At 42.0% G+C, this 21,368-nt stretch overlaps 3 protein-coding genes across 3 annotated transcripts in view; all 3 read right to left on the minus strand.

Annotated features, from left to right (window-relative positions):
• LOC139631926 (extracellular calcium-sensing receptor-like) overlaps nucleotides 1-21,368 on the minus strand; it is a 91,288-nt gene that overhangs the window by 18,848 nt on the left and 51,072 nt on the right. The gene's annotated exons all lie outside the window — the stretch shown is intronic.
• On the minus strand, nucleotides 224-4,128 carry LOC139631984 (extracellular calcium-sensing receptor-like). The gene is made up of 3 exons (XM_071496689.1): nucleotides 3,750-4,128; nucleotides 1,833-1,956; nucleotides 224-1,751 (listed from the first exon to the last, which is right to left on the minus strand). The coding sequence occupies exons 1-3, from the start codon at nucleotides 4,032-4,034 to the stop codon at nucleotides 838-840; spliced, it is 1,323 nt and encodes a 440-aa protein (XP_071352790.1). The 5' UTR covers nucleotides 4,035-4,128; the 3' UTR covers nucleotides 224-837.
• Nucleotides 11,789-17,683, minus strand: LOC139631993 (extracellular calcium-sensing receptor-like). Its single transcript, XM_071496702.1, has 9 exons — nucleotides 17,267-17,683; nucleotides 16,701-16,995; nucleotides 16,457-16,543; nucleotides 15,927-16,196; nucleotides 15,570-15,776; nucleotides 15,210-15,485; nucleotides 14,462-14,689; nucleotides 13,288-13,411; nucleotides 11,789-13,206 (listed from the first exon to the last, which is right to left on the minus strand). The coding sequence occupies exons 1-9, from the start codon at nucleotides 17,500-17,502 to the stop codon at nucleotides 12,293-12,295; spliced, it is 2,637 nt and encodes an 878-aa protein (XP_071352803.1). The 5' UTR covers nucleotides 17,503-17,683; the 3' UTR covers nucleotides 11,789-12,292.

The following is a 21,368-nucleotide window of genomic DNA, read 5'->3' on the forward strand; positions in this document are numbered from 1 at the left end:
ACAACAGTAGTTAAGTGTATCTCTCTACCTCCAGGCTGCTCTGAAATTTGTTCAAATCAAAGTTAACTGCTTATCTAGCTTTGTGTCACTAATCAGTGTGTGACTATCCACATCAGCTGCCCCATACCAGGGTCAGACCCAGTACGGAATATGTAGGGTGGAGAGATCTCTTCATATAGGGTTATATATGTAACCTAAGGATTTCTATGTGAATGAGAACTGTGATGTTCTGTTCTCGAATCCCAGGGAATGTAAAAAGAATGATCAGACAAAAACAGCATAACAATTAATAACAAAAGTCATTTTTATTATTAATTTATTTTATGTACGGCTTCCAGCTTTGTTTGATGACCATCACCGTTGCACAATATTGTTACCCATTGTTAAGTTTTATTGTTAAGTGAACTCTAGTGGTTAGAGAACTTTCACTATTTCAGCCAATGCTCCAAAATGACATATGCTTACATTCAAACAACAAAGTCCCCTACTGGCTATAGTAACTAATCATAATGTTATCGCTTCAAAAAGTTAACTTAAGCAGGGTGTTGTAGTGGATGGATTGGTCAGTAAAAGAAAACACTGACCATGATGAGGTCCTCCAACGTAATGAAATACTTATCTGAACTATACTTATTTGAACCCAAACCATGAACTTTCCCTGAACCTAAGTGTTTTTTGTGCCAAAAACTAATCAAACTATGACAGTAGCATTGTTACATAATGAAAGTGTGAGTTATTTATTTTGAAAAGGGATTCTTAACATCTCCATTACACTCCTATGAGTCATATCATAGAGTAGGGACAATAAATGCTCTCAACTAAGGGGGAAGACTAATTTCATAACTTTGTGTTGCCTCGACCCATGATAGCTTTCTTTGTGTTTCTCTCTGGTCTAAGCAGGATTATGTAACATTTGGGTCCAAACAATGCCACCAAGAGACCAAAACTGGAGGCCAGGATAGCAAATACCTCCACTGCATCTGCATATTTGCCAGGTGAGCTGATATAAGCAGGAACAAAGGCCACCCACACAGCACAGAAGATCAACATGCTGAAAGTGATGAGTTTGCCTTCATTGAAGTTGTCAGGAAGATTCCTTGCCAGAAATGCTAACAGGAAGCTAAGGATAGCCAGTAAACCAATATAGCCCAGTAACACTGCAAAACCAATTGTGGACCCAACTATACATTCATAAACTATCTTGTCATTGTGGTATTGAGTGTTTTTATGAGGTGCTGGTGAGGAAGAGACAAGCCAGGCAGTACAGATTGTTGCTTGAATAGAAGTGAGAACCAGAACTGTCCCTCTCTGCTGCAAAACACCAAACCACTTCAGACTGGCTTCACTTCCTGGCTTAGAGGCCTTGAACACAGCCAGAACCACCATGGTTTTGACCAGGATGCATGAGACACAAAGCACAAAGCTGATCCCAAATGCTGCATGTCTCAGTTGGCATGTCCATAGTCTAGGACGGCCGATAAACAGCAGTGAACAAAGGAAACATAGCTTAAGTGAGAACAACAGCTGGAAACTGAGTTCTGAATTGTTGGCACGCACTATAGGTGTTTTGCGATGATAGATAAAGATCCCTAGAACAAAAGTACAGATAAATGTGCCCAGCAATGAGGTGACTGTCAAGCAGATACCCAGAGGCTCATGGTAGGAAAGGAAATCTATTTTTTTTGGAACACAGTGGTCACGTTGGGGGCTGGACCAGAAATCCTCTGGACAGCTGCTACACTCCATGGAATCTATGAAAATAGAGAAGGTCTTACACAAATACACATATACACTACATATCCAGAGTGAAATGTTTAAAACTGAACACTCACCAGTCTTGTTGCTGATCTTTCCCTCAGAACAAGGGATGCAGTCAAAACAACACACAGGTTCCCCCTTCTTTCTAGCCATGCGGGTGCCTGGAGGACAGCTCTCACTGCACACCGACTGGGGTGGCTGTAGGGAGAAAAATAAATATCTGGTATTCTAAACTACTATAGACTACTAGAATGAGTTATCCATGGGTCAAAAGCAGTGGCACGCAGTGATTTTTATATATTGGCAAGCAGAGCCAAAGAACCAAAATAACTATACTCCACAAACCACCATCTCAATATGTGATTCTTCTGTATGCTACACTAACGAGAAAAATGGACCACACTAAAACATACCTTTTCATGACAGTAGTAGCAAATCTCTCTTAAATTCAGGGCCTGACCTGTCTCATGATTATATATTGCCTATCTTTCCCGTACTGAAAGCCTCTCTCCTGTATCTTGCTGCACTCTGCCTGGATATCTTCTTCTTTCTGCACTTCTCCCTGGCTGAAGAAGAATTATTCCTTTGAAGTTCTTTTAAATATATAAAATGTGCAATATAGAGGAAAAATATCTAAAAATCACTTTTATGCTAATCTTCTTACCATTAACTAACAATGACAAATTCCAGTGACAATGCAAAAACATGTATTTTCCTGCCTCATTACGCCTCAACCCTAACTCTTCATCATCATAACAGAACTCATATCAATCAGAGATGATAAATCACAGTGTAATTTGCTTGTTTTGTTGCTACTGCTACATCTTAACACTTAGGAATAAAGGATTGTTGAAGTTCATTTCGACTGTGCAAGCAGAGTTTCCACATACAGGAAAGTAGAGACTGACTCAAGGACAGCTTGACCTTCAAACTTATATGTAACTAGGTATAGCTATATCACCTGTCAAAGATCCCAGGATTATTCACTATGTACAATTGCAAAGATCCAAAAAAATGCTGCTCCCTTCTCAAGGGAACAGTAAATTATTGAATTAAATTGAATACAAACGGGCAATATCAGATCCTTTATGGAACAGAGTGCTGTTCTGAGATGTAAGGAGAGATACTGCTTCAACTTAGTATTGTTCTGTCCATTTTTAGCCCTAACTGTTCAAGCACTGCTTGCCTTGCTTGTCCTGATGGCACACCACTGGAACTCAAAAAATAGAAAAAGGAGAAGTAACCTCTTTGTATTCAAAGTTCCAGAAGATTTTATCTTCATCAAGTGTGAGTTCTTCACCTCTTGAGGCTGTTTTTTTAACCTCTCCCACATTCTGAATTTTAATTCTTCCATCAGGGAGCCACAGCCAGTTCATGATATCATAGATTGGTAAGACATCACCATTCTCGTCAAATGAGACTTGATCACCAAATGGTGTAGTGAAGTTGACCTTTTCCAAGTAATACACAAGCTATGAAGATCGAAACAAGGGGATGGAGGAAAAACCAAAGATACATGAAAAAAAAAAAAAGAATTCTATTGTTATTGACCACGGTGAACACAGCAGGACCTGATATCCAATAATCAAACTACATACTACACTTATGAACACATGAAGTCAAAAATTTCAGAAAAGCATTTACTTTAAAAATAATGTCCCATTACCTAAATTACCATATACCTAGTCGATGGTGATCTCTCTGACCTGATAATATTAGCCATTGCTATCACCCAGTAGCAGGGAAAATCCTTTCAGCTATCTATCTTGGATTTTACAATTGATATTCTCATAGCTTTGTTCTTCATCCTATACGCCAAATGCTACTGTGCAAGAAATAGTATAAGCACAGGATTTGGTGATAAAGAGGTGGAGTGTAAACACACCTGCCAGGGCTTCAGTCTTTGCAAATTAAATTAAATGGTACTGCAAAAGAAATACTTTCAGCACAGGAGTGGACGTAAGCAGGTAGAGTGTAAATTGATGTCTCACCTGCCAGGGCTCCAGTCTTTGTAAATTACCACAGCTGTTCCCGCTGAAAGGCCCTCTCCCTGGCTCACACTGCAGCATATCATCAAGGGCATATGCCAGGGCATACACTGCCTTATACACATTGTACTCTGGCCTGAGATTTAAAATGTCCAAGAACTCAGTCTCCACACTCTCTAGATCTTCCTGTCCAGTGCATAATGCTCCTCCAGCTTCCACCCAACCTGCTGGTGGTGGTGCAAATCTACATTGAAATGTGTATTCCCAAAACTGATTTACCTGAAACATATTCAAAACTGTGTATTAAAATCAATGACAACATATAACTCTTGTAAATATCAGATTGTGAGGTTGAACTCTCACCACACTATTTCCGTAGCTGTTGTTGTGGTTTAGGTCAGGACGTATTTGTAGCATGAATTCCCTGAGCCCTGGTATTTCTCCTCGACGGATGGCAATTCCCAGTGTTCCACCCAGGTACGGCATGAGGTGGGGGGTCTGGAGCACAGCAGCTAAAGTCCAGGCTTCACTGGCCATCCACTGCAGGCCTGTCACATTCTGCCTCACCACCTGTAAATTGCATTTTAAGAACATAAATTCATACTGCATAGCCACTAATGTAATATCTATTTCCCACAGCTGGTGTCATTCACAATCCTGTGTTTTACACAGTAGTATGAGCAAAGTGATATTATCATATAATCATAGCTGGAAGCCAACCTCTTCCATCAGATTAATCATTTGACTGTCATGTGCAAACACAATGACCACACGAGCTGTGGATTTCTTCATCACATCCACAATCCTCCTAAGTTCAGCTGGATCATCATCCTCAGGCAAAAGCTCTAAATATGCCAGACAACCTCCACCAGATGGACCCAGGTCAGATTGGAAGGATCGAGCAGCGTGGAGTCCATAATCATTATCACTGATCAGCAGACCTGCCCAAGTCCAGCCAAAGTGTTTTAGAATCTGAATCATAGCACGCACCTGAGAATACAGAGAGGAGGGATTAGTGCACATGCAGGAATAATGTTTCACTGCAAATCCTGCTAAACAGGTTCAACAAATGACCATGTTTAATTATGACATTTCATTGTTTCTATCTGACACAACACAACTCCAAAAATGAGACAAATAATTTTACTAGTGATACACAAAAGGAATTTGTGGTACAGGCATGTTCTTCCTGATTCTTTAACTGTACATTCTTTCATTTATGTATTTTCACTTTGCTGATAGATTTTCACCTGGAAAGCATCACTTGGGATCGTCCGAAAGAATGATGGAAACTTTTGCCGGTCACTCAGGCAGGAACACGTAGAAAAATAACTCACCTGCAAAAAACACAGACTGTACATCCTAAAGCCATTCAATGCTTTTACTGGCTCTTTCAAATTTGTAAATCTGACTGCTTCATGTTTACAACAAATTTGAAATTAAATCAAAATGATCCAAAACATATTGATAGATGGTAAGGCAGACAAAACTTACCATAGGCACTCTGTACAAACCTAAAACAGTGGAGATTGCAATAGAACGTGTAGACGAATCTTCACCCACAATCCCTAGGACTAGAGGGGTTCCTACACAGGTCTCATGTAATATAATTTGCTCCTCTTGACCACTGGCTAATGTCATTGCTGCACGGAATCCAATTGCTAGTTTGTTGCAGTTATCATACATACTGTATCCCAGAGTCACATTAGGTAGCAGGTTTGAGTTTCTGTTGATCTCCTCAACGGCAAAAGCCATGGTCTGGGCCTGTCTGAACCCTAGAACATCAAAACTAACACATAAGATACCACTGTTTACTTTTGAAAAATACAACGTGATAAAATAACTGTGCAAATATATGCATGTTGTACAACTCTATATTTGGTGAACAATGAAGACAGTTAAATAGCAACAGCCATAATAATACTTTAATGAAAAAATAAACAAAGAAGACTGAGCAAAAAAGCAGTATGGTTAAAGCGGCACAAATACACAATGTATTTCTTTAACAGCAATATCAGATAATCAGTCTCTGCTTTTTGTTGTTTCCCTGACAGACTCACCCATGGCAGGCAGGCTGTTGTGGCTCTGAAGTATAAGACAGGTCAGGATAGGTTGGAACGAAGTGTATTTCAAACAGTCCACCTAGAACCACATCTCCAGCCTTGTGCATCCCATTTAGATGAAAATGTCCCTGTAACCGACAGGAGGAGGAATAAAGGGGGGAGGATGCAGCAGAGGAAAAGCAAGAATACAACAACATGAGCAAGACCAAATTGGTGTCTAAAAATGCCCTCATGACACCTGCTTTAACCCTTAGCCCAGTTAGTAAGTTTCATCACTTTGTCACCCTCTTTTATTGACTTGCCAAATTGTCTAGTCTTGCACACCACCCAGCAGGGCAGAATGAGCAGGATGGGCAGGGCCTAAAATGCATTTCATTTGAGATTGATGTGTACTGAGGCAGAATTTATGTGTGCACTTTTGATACGCGTGTTAGTATCCTTTCTAATCCAAATTTAAGTTGTGGATGATCGCAATGACTGAGATCTACTGAAAATTGCATGACAGTCATATTATGTCACAGGTTTTTTTGAATATCATATTAAATCGACTAGTGGACTTCAGATATAAAGTACACAGATTGTTTCACCTTCCAGTGAAACAAATACTTGCGTAGTGATAAATTATAAGTTGTCTTGCCATTCACTGTGCAGTTCAGTATCTTAGCAGATACATATATGTATAAGAAGATTCACTTTTTACTGGCAAATAATAAGTACAATTTTTGTGTATGAGACATGTACAAAAATAAACTCCTCAACTACACAAATAAGCCCTGATTATGTAGAATTCACTTTAGGTTATTAATAATAATATGCTGCACTGTTGCACTACTATTACATCTAACTGTATACTATATTACCAATAATTGTTTCCATCAAAACCAAACCTATGCCATTTTATTGTCATAGTTTTCCCTGAAGGGACTCTTTCTTTGGACTTCAAATAGAAGTGAAATAAATGTGTGCCATACTTGGGCCACCTGCTTCTTTTCTTCTGGCCCAGTATATGCCCAGTTACATGGCCCAAATACACAGCATGATTGTCAGATGCTACTTTCACAACTGGACCAAATCTGGCACACACACAGAAAACGTGAATAAAAGTATATGGGCCAGACTCCAGGCCAAGGAAAAAGGCATATTTGGGGCCAGAAGTTTCATTTTGTTATCTGGGCTTTTGTTTAACTTACTTTCTTTGTCTTGTTTTCAACCAGAGTGATTGTCTGCCCCACCCTGATGTGTTACACCTGTGTATTGTTAACCTACTCCCCTTGTGTGTATTTAGTCTCTCTGCTCCCTGTTGTCTTTGTTGGTTTGTCTGTCTTTTTGTCCCTGCCATGGTCCCAAGTATTTCTTTGAGCTCCCATATTAGTTCCTGACTTTTGATTTTTGTTTTTAGGTTTTTAATTCCTGGCCACTTTACTGGATTTATTCTTTAAGAAAGACTGTATGTGCTTTCCTTTGTTTAATAAATTATATAAGTCAGCCAGTACAGTTTTTGTTTTTGTCTGCAATTGGTTCCAGAAATTACTGTTCTTAACAGAACTAATTAACCAGGATGGACCCAGAAGACACTTCTAAAGAGCAGCTGTAAGGATGGCACAGAGGGGAGTCCATGAGACCCTGGATGAAGAGTTCATTGCATCAATAAACACCCCAAATCTCCAGCCAGTCTCCCAGTTAGCTAGCATGGGGCCTGCTAGCCCCAGCGTCAGGGGTTGCAGTCGACATCTGGCCTGTTCCTGTCTTTGCTCCTGAGTTGACTGCCCAGGAGAACGAATCACCTGTTCCAGCCCCGGTGTCCCAGTTGTCTCATCTGTTCCTGATTTGGAGGGCCAGCTGATACCTGCCCCTCATTCCCAGTTGGCAGCCCAGGTGACACCTGCTACTCCTGCTAAATGGTCCCTCATCTGTAGTCCAGTGGACACCTCCTGATTTTCAGTTGGCTGACTCCAGTTCCTGATCCCCAGTCACTGGTCTGGCCACCAACAGTTCCAAATCCCCAGTTGCTGGCCCAGCCTCCACAAGTTTCTGACCTCCAGTTGCTGGTCCAGCCACCTCTTCTTCCTTATCATCTGCTGGCGGTCCAGCCAACTCCAGCTCCTGATCCCCAGTTACCTGATTGTGGATGGACTGACTACATCTGACTAAAACTGTTAAGCTGTGTCCCACCAACAAGCCTTGGCTGACTGCTCCTTGCTGAGGCTTTGTGATGCTGCTTTTAGATCTGGTGACATCAAAGCATACAGTGTGGCAAGGAATAACCTAAAAAGAGGCATCAGGGAGGCAAAAAGGCTAGATGGATGTAAGCTGGCAAGTCACTTCACCGACACCAGGGACACACAGTGCTTATGGCAGGGATTCCAAGGTCAGTTTATAACGACCACTCCCTACCAGATAACCTCAACACCTTTTTCTCATGGTTTGAGTTAACAGACAACAGATCGGCACACAGGAGGACTCTGATGCTCACCACCCAGGTGCTCCAGCTGACTGCAGACAGCGTGAAGAGAGTTTTCTCCAACATCAACTCTCGGAAGGCTGCTGGACCCAACAACATCCCAGGCTGGGTTTGAAGGACTGTGCAGAACACTCGAAGGATGTCTTCATGGACAGTTTTTAACATCTCCCTCAGCCAAGCTAGAGTGCGGAGGTGTCTCAAACGCGCCACTGTAATACCTGTGCCCAAGACGCCAAATCTGGTCTGTATGAATGACGAACACCCTGTAGCCCTGACACCACTTTGGACCCTCTACAGTTTGCATTCAGAGCAAACCCGTCTATGGAGGATGCCATTTCCACCTTGCTCCCCCTCCAACTGAGTCAGCTTGAAAACAAAAACACTTATGCCAGGATCCTGATAATTGACTTCAGCTCAGCATTTCACACAGTTTTGCTACAACAGCTCATTGAAAAGCTGTTCCTGCTGGGCATGGATCTGGGCACCTGCTGCTGGACACTGGACTTCTTGACAGAGAGGCAGTAGATGGTCTGAGTTGGCAGTGTTACATCCAAAACCACCACAGTGAGCATCATAAAGTTTGCTGATGACACCACAGTCGTAGGCCTTATCACCAATGAAGATGAGTCAGCATACAGGAGTGAGGTGGAGCAGCTGACAGCCTGGTGCAGAGCACACAACCTTGTCCTCAACACCAACAAGACCAAGGAGATGGTTATCGACTTTAGAAGGGCCAGTCATAGGCAGCATCTGACCATCTACGGTTCTGACATAAAAGCGCCTTCACTTCCTCCGCAGACTGGAATAGACGGTGCCTTGCTGACGTTTCTGCAGTACATTTATATCCAGTGCTGCATTTGCAGAGCAGACAGCATCAGAGAGGATCACACTACTCGGCTGTTAAACTTTTTTTTTTTTTTTTTTTTTTTTGATCATTGCTCTTACTTATTCAATTTTTTTTTTTTTTTTAGTTTATATTTATATATTGCACTGAAGTGAGTTTATCGACTGGTCGCATGTGTTAAACACTATTTCATTTTCATGTGGTGCATAAAAATCACAATAAAGGAATCTATCTACCAGTTCACAATCCCCGGTCACTGGTCCAGCCTCCACCAGTTCCTGATCTCCAGTCCGTGGTCCGGCCACCTCCTGCTCATGGTCTCCTGTCACCGGTCCAGCTGATTCTGTCTTGTCCTCCAGAAGGTACTCCACCTGCTACATTGACCTCCTGCTCATCCTCCTGAAGGGCTCCACCTGTGGCGCCAGCATCCTCCTCAACCTCCAGTGGGGTGTCGCCATTGCTCTTCCGCTCAGCGTCCCAAGGGGACCCGATGTCACCCTCCAGCTTAGCCTCCCAAGAGGACCTGCCTTTGCTGTCGCCCTCTAGCTAAACTTCCTGAGGGGACTTGCTTTTGCTGTTACCCTCCTGCTCAGCCTCCTGAGGGGAAGTACCTTCCTCCCATCTGGAGAGGGCCAGTCTTCGCCAGCACCCTCCAGTTTGACCTTTGGAGAGACTCAGTCTTGGATGTCAGCCTTCTGCTTGACCTCTGTCAGTTCATGATCTGTTTGCCCGGCTGATAGACAGACTGGGCAAATTGGGCCATCTCCCCGATCTACCTAATCTGTCCATGTGGGCTCCGGGCCATCCTCCCAAGCTACCCAGTCATCCTCCCGAGTTGCCCTGCATATTTGTCCAGCCTGCGTCCTCTGCCCCATTCCTCTGCTCAGCCCCGGGTCTGCCCCTGAGTTGTCTGCCTGAGGCCTCTTGCTCTACCCCCATCCGGCCCACGGGCTGTTCCCCTGTGTTAATCAGCTCCTGTCTTAATGGGCTGCATGTCTGTGACTATTTCATACCAGTCCTGCCGTCTGACAACATAAACTGAAAAACAGGTCAATGAGAACAGGTTTGTTTGGAATTTTGCTGAATTAAAATACTGTATATGAGCACAGAGAGTAGGAGACCAACCAGATACAAAGAGCTGAAACCAGTTGACACTAGTCAGAATGCAAATATGATGCAAAGATCATCACATATGTTAATTGGCGCATAATGTGAAATTTAGCAGCTTTTTGGCTTTGGTAACTTTCCACTGAAATCATTTGGCAACACTGTTCCAGTTTTTTGACAGAGATGGATGAAAATTGATGAAGGTGGATCACGCATGAAAAGCAAACGAAACTTTCCACGAGAGTTAGTCAGTGTTGAGGTTGAATGGTGCTCGTAGTTCATCGCATGAACAGTGCTAACTTGCTGTTTTGTGCCCGAGCTAGAGAGTCCTCAACCTAGTGTAACTGCTAAAATCACGGATGTAAATTGCTGTGTGTTCTGTACTCACCTGCTACCTATCCTACCTGATTTGAACACACACGTGAGCTACAGCAGTTCAGTGATGCAGCCACCACACACTCATAAAGCAGGCAATGTGTTCATGGTATGATTCTGCTTCGTAGCTCCAGCTGCTTGTAAAAATCATCAGCTGGCAGACTTTGTGTTGTATCTGCAGAAATTAAACCCAATAATTCTTGATTAATCTTAGGGAGGTGTTGCTGCAGTTGAGAAAGAGTGCAGTTCAGTTGTCTGAGAAAAGCTGTTCCTTGTAGCAGCAGCAGTGACACCCCGTTCAATTCCCCATACCAGCCCAAATGGGAATATTAAACATCACAAAGTTCTTCCTCAACTAAGTATGCTTCTTTTTTTATTGTTTTTAACTTTTTATTAATTAATTTCTTTAGCAGAAAAACCACTGGTTTACAATACACTGATGTATGATGTATGAGTTGAAAAAAAAGTAAAAGTATGTGGAAATTCTTTGGTTATTTCATTGATAGTAGTTTTGAAAAACACCAGTACAACAATGTGTCACTGTATTGTTTTGAATGCAAACTTCTGTTGAGTGAAATTATTTTTATTTTGCTTACAAGGTAGAAGTTCCCTACCTTGCTCAAGCCAATGTTTTTGTGGATGCTGAATTTTTTGTTTATTAGACACTTCAATAATAGCAGGTACTGCTGTCTATATAGAATGTAATGCACTGTATTATGAGTTGGAAAAAAATAACTGATAAATGAGATTTGTATTTTCTTAAAGTTAAGTCCATGTCTTGAAACAAGATGATCTTATACAAATAACACAGTAGCATCAACACCTTATGACATGTCAAAAAAGCTTGTGTCATCTAAGATACAACTGAAAACAAGATGTTTTCAAGAATCTTGCACTTAACAAGATATTCAAGATGCATTGTCTAAAAACAAGTCCCTACATCTGACTTAAATGTTGTGTGATTGTATGATTTTTGTCTTATATTTACACACAACTATAGCTTAAGTATAGTGGGATAGTATATAGTATAGATATTTTTGTCTCCCAAATCTCAAATCTCATTGAATGTATAAATAAAAGACCAGACAAAACAGCATAATAATTTAATCATGTAAGTCATTTTTAGTGATCTCATTTTGTCTGATGATGATCACTGCTGCACAATATTATAATTACACATTGATACATTTTATTGCAAGGTGACCTCTAATGGTCTTGTGAGACAGAATCAATTGTTTCAGTAAATGCCCCAAAAGGGCATTATGTGTTACGTTAACATGTTTACGTTCCAATGAAAATGCCCTTTTGTGGCTGTAGTAATTATTACAGGATTAAAGGAGGAAGTGTGTTAACATTATTATAGAGCCACAGAGTCAAATTAGGGAGGACGTTGTGATGGTTGGATGGGTCAACAAATCAAAACATTGGCCAAGATGATGTCCTGTAACATTAATGATCAGTTTATTTTATTGAAACCATATTTCCCTAAACCTAACTAGGTTGTTTTTGTGCCTAAACGTTAGAATGAGAATTGCATTGTCACATCATGAAAGGGTTAATTATTTATTTTCAAAAGTGATTTTTAACAGTTTATCAAAGCATATGCCCTGTCGCCAGTGGGCTCCTATGTTCATATCAGAGAGTTGAGAAAAACAACACCCACTTTCAACTAATTTGGAAGACTTAATAGCTAATTTTATGACTTTGTGTTGCCTCGACCCATGATAGCTTTCTTTGTGTTTCTCTCTGGTCTAAGCAGGATTATATAACATTTAGGTCCAAACAGCGCAACCAAGAGACCAAAGCTGGAAGCCAGGATAGCAAATACCTCCACTGCATCAGCATATTTGCCAGGTGAGCTGATATAAGCAGGGACAAAGGCCACCCACACAGCACAGAAGATCAACATGCTGAAAGTTATGAGTTTGGCCTCATTGAAGTTGTCAGGAAGATTCCTTGCCAGAAATGCTAACAGGAAGCTAAGGATAGCCAGTAAACCAATATAGCCCAGTAACACTGCATAACCAATTGTGGACCCAACTACACACTCATAAACTATCTTGTCATTGTGGTATTGAGTGTTTTTATGAGGTGCTGGTGAGGAAGAGACAAGCCAGGCAGTACAGATTGTGGCTTGAATAGAAGTGAGAACCAGAACTGTCCCTCTCTGCTGCAAAACACCAAACCACTTCAGACTGGCTTCACTTCCTGGCTTAGAGGCCTTGAATACAGCCAGAACCACCATGGTTTTAACCAGGATGCATGAGACACAAAGAACAAAGCTGATACCAAATGCTGCATGTCTCAGCTGGCACGTCCAGAGTTTGGGTCGTCCAATGAACAGCAATGAGCAGAGAAAACATAGCTTAAGTGAGAACAACAGCTGGAAACTGAGTTCTGAATTGTTGGCACGCACTATAGGTGTTTTGCGATGATAGATAAAGATCCCTAGGACAACAGTACAGATAAATGTGCCCAGCAATGAGGTGACTGTCAAGCAGATACCCAGAGGCTCATGGTAGGAAAGGAAATCTATTTTTTTTGGAACACAGTGGTCACGTTGGGGGCTGGACCAGAAATCCTCTGGACAACTGCTACACTCCTTGGAATCTATGAAAATAGAGAAGGTGTTACACAAATACACATATACACTACATATCCAGAGTGAAATGTTTAAAACTGAACACTCACCAGTCTTGTTGCTGATCTTTCCCTCAGAACAAGGGATGCAGTCAAAACAACACACAGGTTCCCCCTTCTTTCTAGCCATGCGGGTGCCTGGAGGACAGCTCTCACTGCACACCGACTGGGGTGGCTGTAGGGAGAAAAATAAATATCTGTTATTCTGTACTACTATAGACTACTAGAATGAGTTATCCATGGGTCAAAAGCAGTGGCACGCAGTGATTTTTACATATTGGCAAGCAGAGCCAAAGAACCAAAATAACTATACTCCACAAACCACCATCTCAATATGTGATTCTTCTGTATGCTACACTAACGAGAAAAATGGACCACACTAAAACATACCTTTTCATGACAGTAGTAGCAAATCTCTCTTAAATTCAGGGCCTGACCTGTCTCATGATTATATATTGCCTATCTTTCCCGTACTGAAAGCCTCTCTCCTGTATCTTGCTGCACTCTGCCTGGATATCTTCTTCTTTCTGCACTTCTCCCTGGCTGAAGAAGAATTATTCCTTTGAAGTTCTTTTAAATATATAAAATGTGCAATATAGAGGATAAATATCCAAAAATCACTTATATGCTAATCTTCTTACCATTAACTAACAATGACAAATTCCAGTGACAATGCAAAAACATGTATTGTCCTGCCTCATTACGCCTCAACCCTAACTCTTCATCATCATAAGAGAACTCATATCAATCAGAGATGATAAATCACAGTGTAATTTGCTTGTTTTGTTGCTACTGCTACATCTTAACACTTAGGAATAAAAGATGAAGTTCATTTCTAATGTGCAAGCAGAGTTTCCACATACAGGAAAGTAGAGACTGACTCAAGGACAGCTTGACCTTCAAACTTATCTGTAACTAGGTATAGCTATATCACCTGTCAAAGATCCCAGGATTATTCACTATGTACAATTGCAAAGATCCAAACAAATGCTGCTCCCTTCTCAAGGGAACAGTAAATTATTGAATTAAATTGAATACAAACGGGCAATATCAGATCCTTTATGGAACAGAGTGCTGTTCTGAGATGTAAGGAGAGATACTGCTTCAACTTCAGTATTGTTCTGTCCATTTTTAGCCCTAACTGTTCAAGCACTGCTTGCCTTGCTTGTCCTGATGGCACACCACTGGCACTCAAAAAATAGAAGTCTGAAAAAGCAGAAGTAACCTCTTTGTATTCAAAGTTCCAGAAGATTTTATCTTCATCAAGTGTGAGTTCTTCACCTCTTGAGGCTGTTTTTTTAACCTCTCCCACATTCTGAATTTTAATTCTTCCATCAGGGAGCCACAGCCAGTTCATGATATCATAGATTGGTAAGACATCACCATTCTCATCAAATGATACTTGATCACCAAATGGTGTAGTGAAGTTGACCTTTTCCAAGTAATACACAAGCTATGAAGATCGAAACAAGGGGATGGAGGAAAAACCAAAGATACATGAAAAAAAAAAAAAAGAATTCTATTGTTATTGACCACGGTGAACACAGCAGGACCTGATATCCAATAATCAAACTACATACTACACTTATGAACACATGAAGTCAAAAATTCCAGAAAAGCATTTACTTTAAAAATAATGTCCCATTACCTAAATTACCATATACCTAGTCGATGGTGATCTCTCTGACCTGATAATATTAGCCATTGCTATCACCCAGTAGCAGGGAAAATCCTTTCAGCTATCTATCTTGGATTTTACAATTGATATTCTCATAGCTTTGTTCTTCATCCTATACACCAAATGCTACTGTGCAAGAAATAGTATAAGCACAGGATTTGGTGATAAAGAGGTGGAGTGTAAACACACCTGCCAGGGCTTCAGTCTTTGCAAATTAAATTAAATGGTACTGCAAAAGAAATACTTTCAGCACAGGAGTGGACGTAAGCAGATAGAGTGTAAATTGATGTCTCACCTGCCAGGGCTCCAGTCTTTGTAAATTACCACAGCTGTTCCCGCTGAAAGGCCCTCTCCCTGGCTCACACTGCAGCATATCATCAAGGGCATATGCCAGGGCATACACTGCCTTATACACATTGTACTCTGGCCTGAGATTTAAAATGTCCAAGAACTCAGTCTCCACACTCTCTAGATCTTCCTGTTCAGTGCATAATGCTCCTCCAGCTTCCACCCAACCTGCTGGTGGTGGTGCAAATCTACACTGAAATGTGTGTTCCCAAAACTGATTTACCTGAAACATATTCAAAACTGTGTATTAAAATCAATGACAACATATAACTCTTGTAAATATCAGATTGTGAGGTTGAACTCTCACCACATTATTTCCGTAGCTGTTGTTGTGGTCTAGGTCAGGACGTATTTGTAGCATGAATTCCCTGAGCCCTGGTATTTCTCCTCGACGGATGGCAATTCCCAGTGTTCCACCCAGGTACGGCATGAGGTGGGGGGTCTGGAGCACAGCAGCTAAAGTCCAGGCTTCACTGGCCATCCACTGCAGGCCTGTCACATTCTGCCTCACCACCTGTAAATTGCATTATAAGAACATAAATTCATACTGCATAGCCACTAATGTAATATCTATTTCCCACAGCTGGTGTCATTCATAATCCTGTGTTTTACACAGTAGTATGAGCAAAGTGATATTATCATATAATCATAGCTGGAAGCCAACCTCTTCCATCAGATTAATCATTTGACTGTAATGTGCAAACACAATGACCACACGAGCTGTGGATTTCTTCATCACATCCACAATCCTCCTAAGTTCAGCTGGATCATCATCCTCAGGCAAAAGCTCTAAATATGCCAGACAACCTCCACCAGATGGACCCAGGTCAGATTGGAAGGATCGAGCAGCGTGGAGTCCATAATCATCATTACTGATCAGCAGACCTGCCCAAGTCCAGCCAAAGTGTTTTAGAATCTGAATCATAGCACGCACCTGAGAATACAGAGAGGAGGGATTAGTGCACATGCAGGAATAATGTTTCACTGCAAATCCTGCTAAACAGGTTCAACAAATGACCATGTTTAATTATGACATTTCATTGTTTCTATCTGACACAACACAACTCCAAAAATGAGACAAATAATTTTACGAGTGATACACAAAAGGAATTTGTGGTACAGGCATGTTCTTCCTGATTCTTTAACTGTACATTCTTTCATTTATGTATTTTCACTTTGCTGATAGATTTTTACCTGGAAAGCATCACTTGGGATCGTCCGAAAGAATGATGGAAACTTTTGCCGGTCACTCAGGCAGGAACACGTAGAAAAATAACTCACCTGCAAAAAACACAGACTGTACATCCTAAAGCCATTCAATGCCTTTACTGGCTCTTTCAACTTTGTAAATCTGACTGCTTCATGTTTACAACAAATTTGAAATTAAATCAAAATGATCCAAAACATATTGATAGATGGTAAGGCAGACAAAACTTACCATAGGCACTCTGTACAAACCTAAAACAGTGGAGATTGCAATAGAACGTGTAGACGAATCTTCACCCACAATCCCTAGGACTAGAGGGGTTCCCACACAGGTCTCATGTAATATAATTTGCTCCTCTCGACCACTGGCTAATGACAATGCTGCACGGAATCCAATTGCTAGTTTGTTGCAGTTATCATACACATTGTATCCCAGAGTCACATTAGGTAGCAGGTTTGAGTTTCTGTTGATCTCCTCAACGGCAAAAGCCATGGTCTGGGCCTGTCTGAACCCTAGAACATCAAAACTAACACATAAGATACCACTGTTTACTTTTGAAAAATACAATGTGATAAAATAACTGTGCAAATATATGCATGTTGTACAACTCTATATTTGGTGAACAATGAAGACAGTTAAATAGCAACAGCCATAATAATACTTTATTGAAAAAATAAACAAAGAAGACTGAGCAAAAAAGCAGTATGGTTAAAGCGGCACAAATACACAATGTATTTCTTTAACAGCAATATCAAATAATCAGTCTCTGCTTTTTGTTGTTTCCCTGACAGACTCACCCATGGCAGGCAGGCTGTTGTGGCTCTGAAGTATAAGACAGGTCAGGATAGGTCGGACCAAAGTGCATTTCAAACAGTCCACCTAGAACCACATCTCCAGCCTTGTGCATCCCATTTAGATGAAAATGTCCCTGTAACCGACAGGAGGAGGAATAAAGAGGGGAGGATGCAGCAGAGGAAAAGCAAGAATACAACAACATGAGCAAGACCAAATTGGTGTCTAAAAATGCCCTCATGACACCTGCTTTAACCCTTAGCCCAGTTAGTAAGTTTCATCACTTTGTCACCCTCTTTTATTGACTTGCCAAATTGTCTAGTCTTGCACACCACCCAGCAGGGCAGAATGAGCAGGATGGGCAGGGCCTAAAATGCATTTCATTTGAGATTGATGTGTACTGAGGCAGAATTTATGTGTGCACTTTTGATACGCGTGTTAGTATCCTTTCTAATCCAAATTTAAGTTGTGGATGATCGCAATGACTGAGATCTACTGAAAATTGCATGACAGTCATATTATGTCACAGGTTTTTTTGAATATCATATTAAATCGACTAGTGGACTTCAGATATAAAGTACACAGATTGTTTCACCTTCCAGTGAAACAAATACTTGCGTAGTGATAAATTATAAGTTGTCTTGCCATTCACTGTGCAGTTCAGTATCTTAGCAGATACATATATGTATAAGAAGATTCACTTTTTACTGGCAAATAATAAGTACAATTTTTGTGTATGAGACATGTACAAAAATAAACTCCTCAACTACACAAATAAGCCCTGATTATGTAGAATTCACTTTAGGTTATTAATAATAATATGCTGCACTGTTGCACTACTATTACATCTAACTGTATACTATATTACCAATAATTGTTTCCATCAAAACCAAACCTATGCCATTTTATTGTCATAGTTTTCCCTGAAGGGACTCTTTCTTTGGACTTCAAATAGACATTCTGTTTGGATATTTGTTGATTTCCTGTTTTATTTTGAATAAATTTGCCTTGTGTGTACACTTCCAGATAGAAAAATAAATGTGTGCCATACTACTTCTGGCCCAGTATATGCCCAGTTACATGGCCCAAATACACAGCATGATTGTCAGATGCTACTTTCACAACTGGACCAAATCTGGCACACACACAGAAAACGTGGATAAAAGGTATATTCTTCCGAGATGTGAAAGTATATGGGCCAGACTCCAGGCCAAGGAAAAAGGCATATGTGGGGTTTCATTTTGTTATCTGGGCTTTTGTTTGACTTACTTTCTTTGTCTTGTTTTCAACCAGAGTGATTGTCTGCCCCACCCTGATGTGTTACACCTGTGTATTGTTAACCTACTCCCCTTGTGTGTATTTAGTCTCTCTGCTCCCTGTTGTCTTTGTTGGTTTGTCTGTCTTTTTGTCCCTGCCATGGTCCCAAGTGTTTCTTTGAGCTCCCATATTAGTTCCTGACTTTTGATTTTTGTTTTTGGGTTTTTAATTCCTGGCCACTTTACTGGATTTATTCTTTAAGAAAGACTGTATGTGCTTTCCTTTGTTTAATAAATTATGTAATTCAGCCAGTACAGTTTTTGTTTTTGTCTGCACTTGGTTCCAGAAATTACTATTCTTAACAGAACTAATTAACCAGGATGGACCCAGAAGAGCAGCTGTAAGGATGACACAGAGGGGAGTCCATGAGACCCTGGATGAAGAGTTCATTGCATCAATAAACACCCCAAATCTCCAGCCAGTCTCCCAGTTAGCTAGCATGGGGCCTGCTAGCCCCAGCGTCAGTGGTTGCAGTCGACATGTGGCCTGTACCTGTCTTTGCTCCTGAGTTGACTGCCCAGGAGAACGAATCACCTGTTCCAGCCCCGGTGTCCCAGTTGTCTCATCTGTTCCTGATTTGGAGGGCCAGCTGATACCTGCCCCTCATTCCCAGTTGGCAGCCCAGGCGATACCTGCTACTCCTGCTAAATGGTCCCTCATCGGTAGTCCAGTGGACACCTCCTGATTTTCAGTTGGCTGACTCCAGTTCCTGATCCCCAGTTACCTGATTGTGGATGGACTGACTACATCTGACTAAAACTGTTAAGCTGTGTCCCACCAACAAGCCTTGGCTGACTGCTCCTTGCTGAGGCTTCATGATGCTGCTTTTAGATCTGGTGACATCAAAGCATACAGTGTGGCAAGGAATAACCTAAAAAGAGGCATCAGGGAGGCAAAAAGGCTAGATGGATGTAAGCTGGCAAGTCACTTCACCGACACCAGGGACACACAGTGCTTATGGCAGGGATTCCAAGGTCAGTTTATAACGACCACTCCCTACCAGATAACCTCAACACCTTTTTTTCATGGTTTGAGTTAACAGACAACAGATCGACACACAGGAGGACTCTGACGCTCACCAGCCAGGTGCTCCAGCTGACTGCAGACAGCGTGAAGAGAGTTTTCTCCAACATCAACTCTTGGAAGGCTGCCGGACCCAACAACATCCCAGGCTGGGTTTGAAGGACTGTGCAGAACACTCGAAGGATGTCTTCATGGACAGTTTTTAACATCTCCCTCAGCCAAGCTAGAGTGCGGAGGTGTCTCAAACGCGCCACTGTAATACCTGTGCCCAAGACGCCAAATCTGGTCTGTATGAATGACGAACACCCTGTAGCCCTGACACCACTTTGGACCCTCTACAGTTTGCATTCAGGGCAAACCCGTCTATGGAGGATGCCATTTCCACCTTGCTCCCCCTCCAACTGAGTCAGCTTGAAAACAAAAATGCTTATGCCAGGATCCTGATAATTGACTTCAGCTCAGTTTTGCTACAAGAGCTCATTGAAAAGCTGTTCCTGCTGGGCATGGATCTGGACATACTGGATACTGGACTTCTTGACAGAGAGGCAGTAGATGGTCCGAGTTGGCAGTGTTACATCCAAAACCACCACAGTGAGCATCATAAAGTTTGCTGATGACACCACAGTCGTAGGCCTTATCACCAATGAAGATGAGTCAGCATACAGGAGTGAGGTGGCGCAGCTGACAGCCTGGTGCAGAGCACACAACCTTGTCCTCAACACCAACAAGACCAAGGAGATGGTTATCGACTTTAGAAGGGCCAGTCATAGGCAGCATCTGACCATCTACGGTTCTGACATAAAAGCGCCTTCACTTCCTCCGCAGACTGGAATAGACGGTGCCTTGCTGACGTTTCTGCAGTACATTTACATCCAGTGCTGCATTCGCAGAGTAGACAGCATCAGAGAGGATGACACTACTCGGCTTTTAAACATTTTGCTCTTACTCATTCAATTTTTTTTTTTTTTTTTTTTTTAATTTATATTTATATATTGCACTGAAGTGAGTTTATCGACTGGTAGCATGTGTTAAACACTATTTCATTTTCATGTGGTGCATAAAAATCACAATAAAGGAATCTATCTACCAGTTCACAATCCCCGGTCACTGTTCCAGCCTCCACCAGTTCCTGATCTCCAGTCCGTGGTCCGGCCACCTCCTGCTCATGGTCTCCTGTCACCGGTCCAGCTGATTCTGTCTTGTCCTCCAGAAGATACTCCACCTGCTACATTGACCTCCTGCTCATCCTCCTGAAGGGCTCCACCTGTGGCGCCAGCATCCTCCTCAACCTCCAGTGGGGTGTCGCCATTGCTCTTCCGCTCAGCGTCACAAGGGGACCTGATGTCACCCTCCAGCTTAGCCTCCCAAAAGGACCTGCCTTTGCTGTCGCCCTCTAGCTAAACTTCCTGAAGGGACTTGCTTTTGCTGTTACCCTCCTGCTCAGCCTCCTGAGGGGAAGTACCTTCCTCCCATCTGGAGAGGGCCAGTCTTCACCAGCACCCTCCAGTTTGACCTTTGGAGAGACTCAGTCTTGGATGTCAGCCTTCTGCTTGACCTCTGTCAGTTCATGATCTGTTTGCCCGGCTGATAGACAGACTGGGCAAATTGGGCCATCTCCCCGATCTACCTAATCTGTCCATGTGGGCTCCGGGCCATCCTCCCAAGCTACCCAGTCATCCTCCCGAGTTGCCCTGCATATTTGTCCAGCCTGCATCCTCTGCCCCATTCCTCTGCTCAGCCCCGGGTCTGCCCCTGAGTTGTCTGCCT

The sequence above is a fragment of the Trachinotus anak genome, unplaced genomic scaffold, assembly GCF_046630095.1.
Source record: "Trachinotus anak isolate AG129_WGS33_773 ecotype Australia unplaced genomic scaffold, CSIRO_AGI_Tana_v1 ptg000014l, whole genome shotgun sequence".
NCBI classification, from domain to species: domain Eukaryota; kingdom Metazoa; phylum Chordata; class Actinopteri; order Carangiformes; family Carangidae; genus Trachinotus; species Trachinotus anak.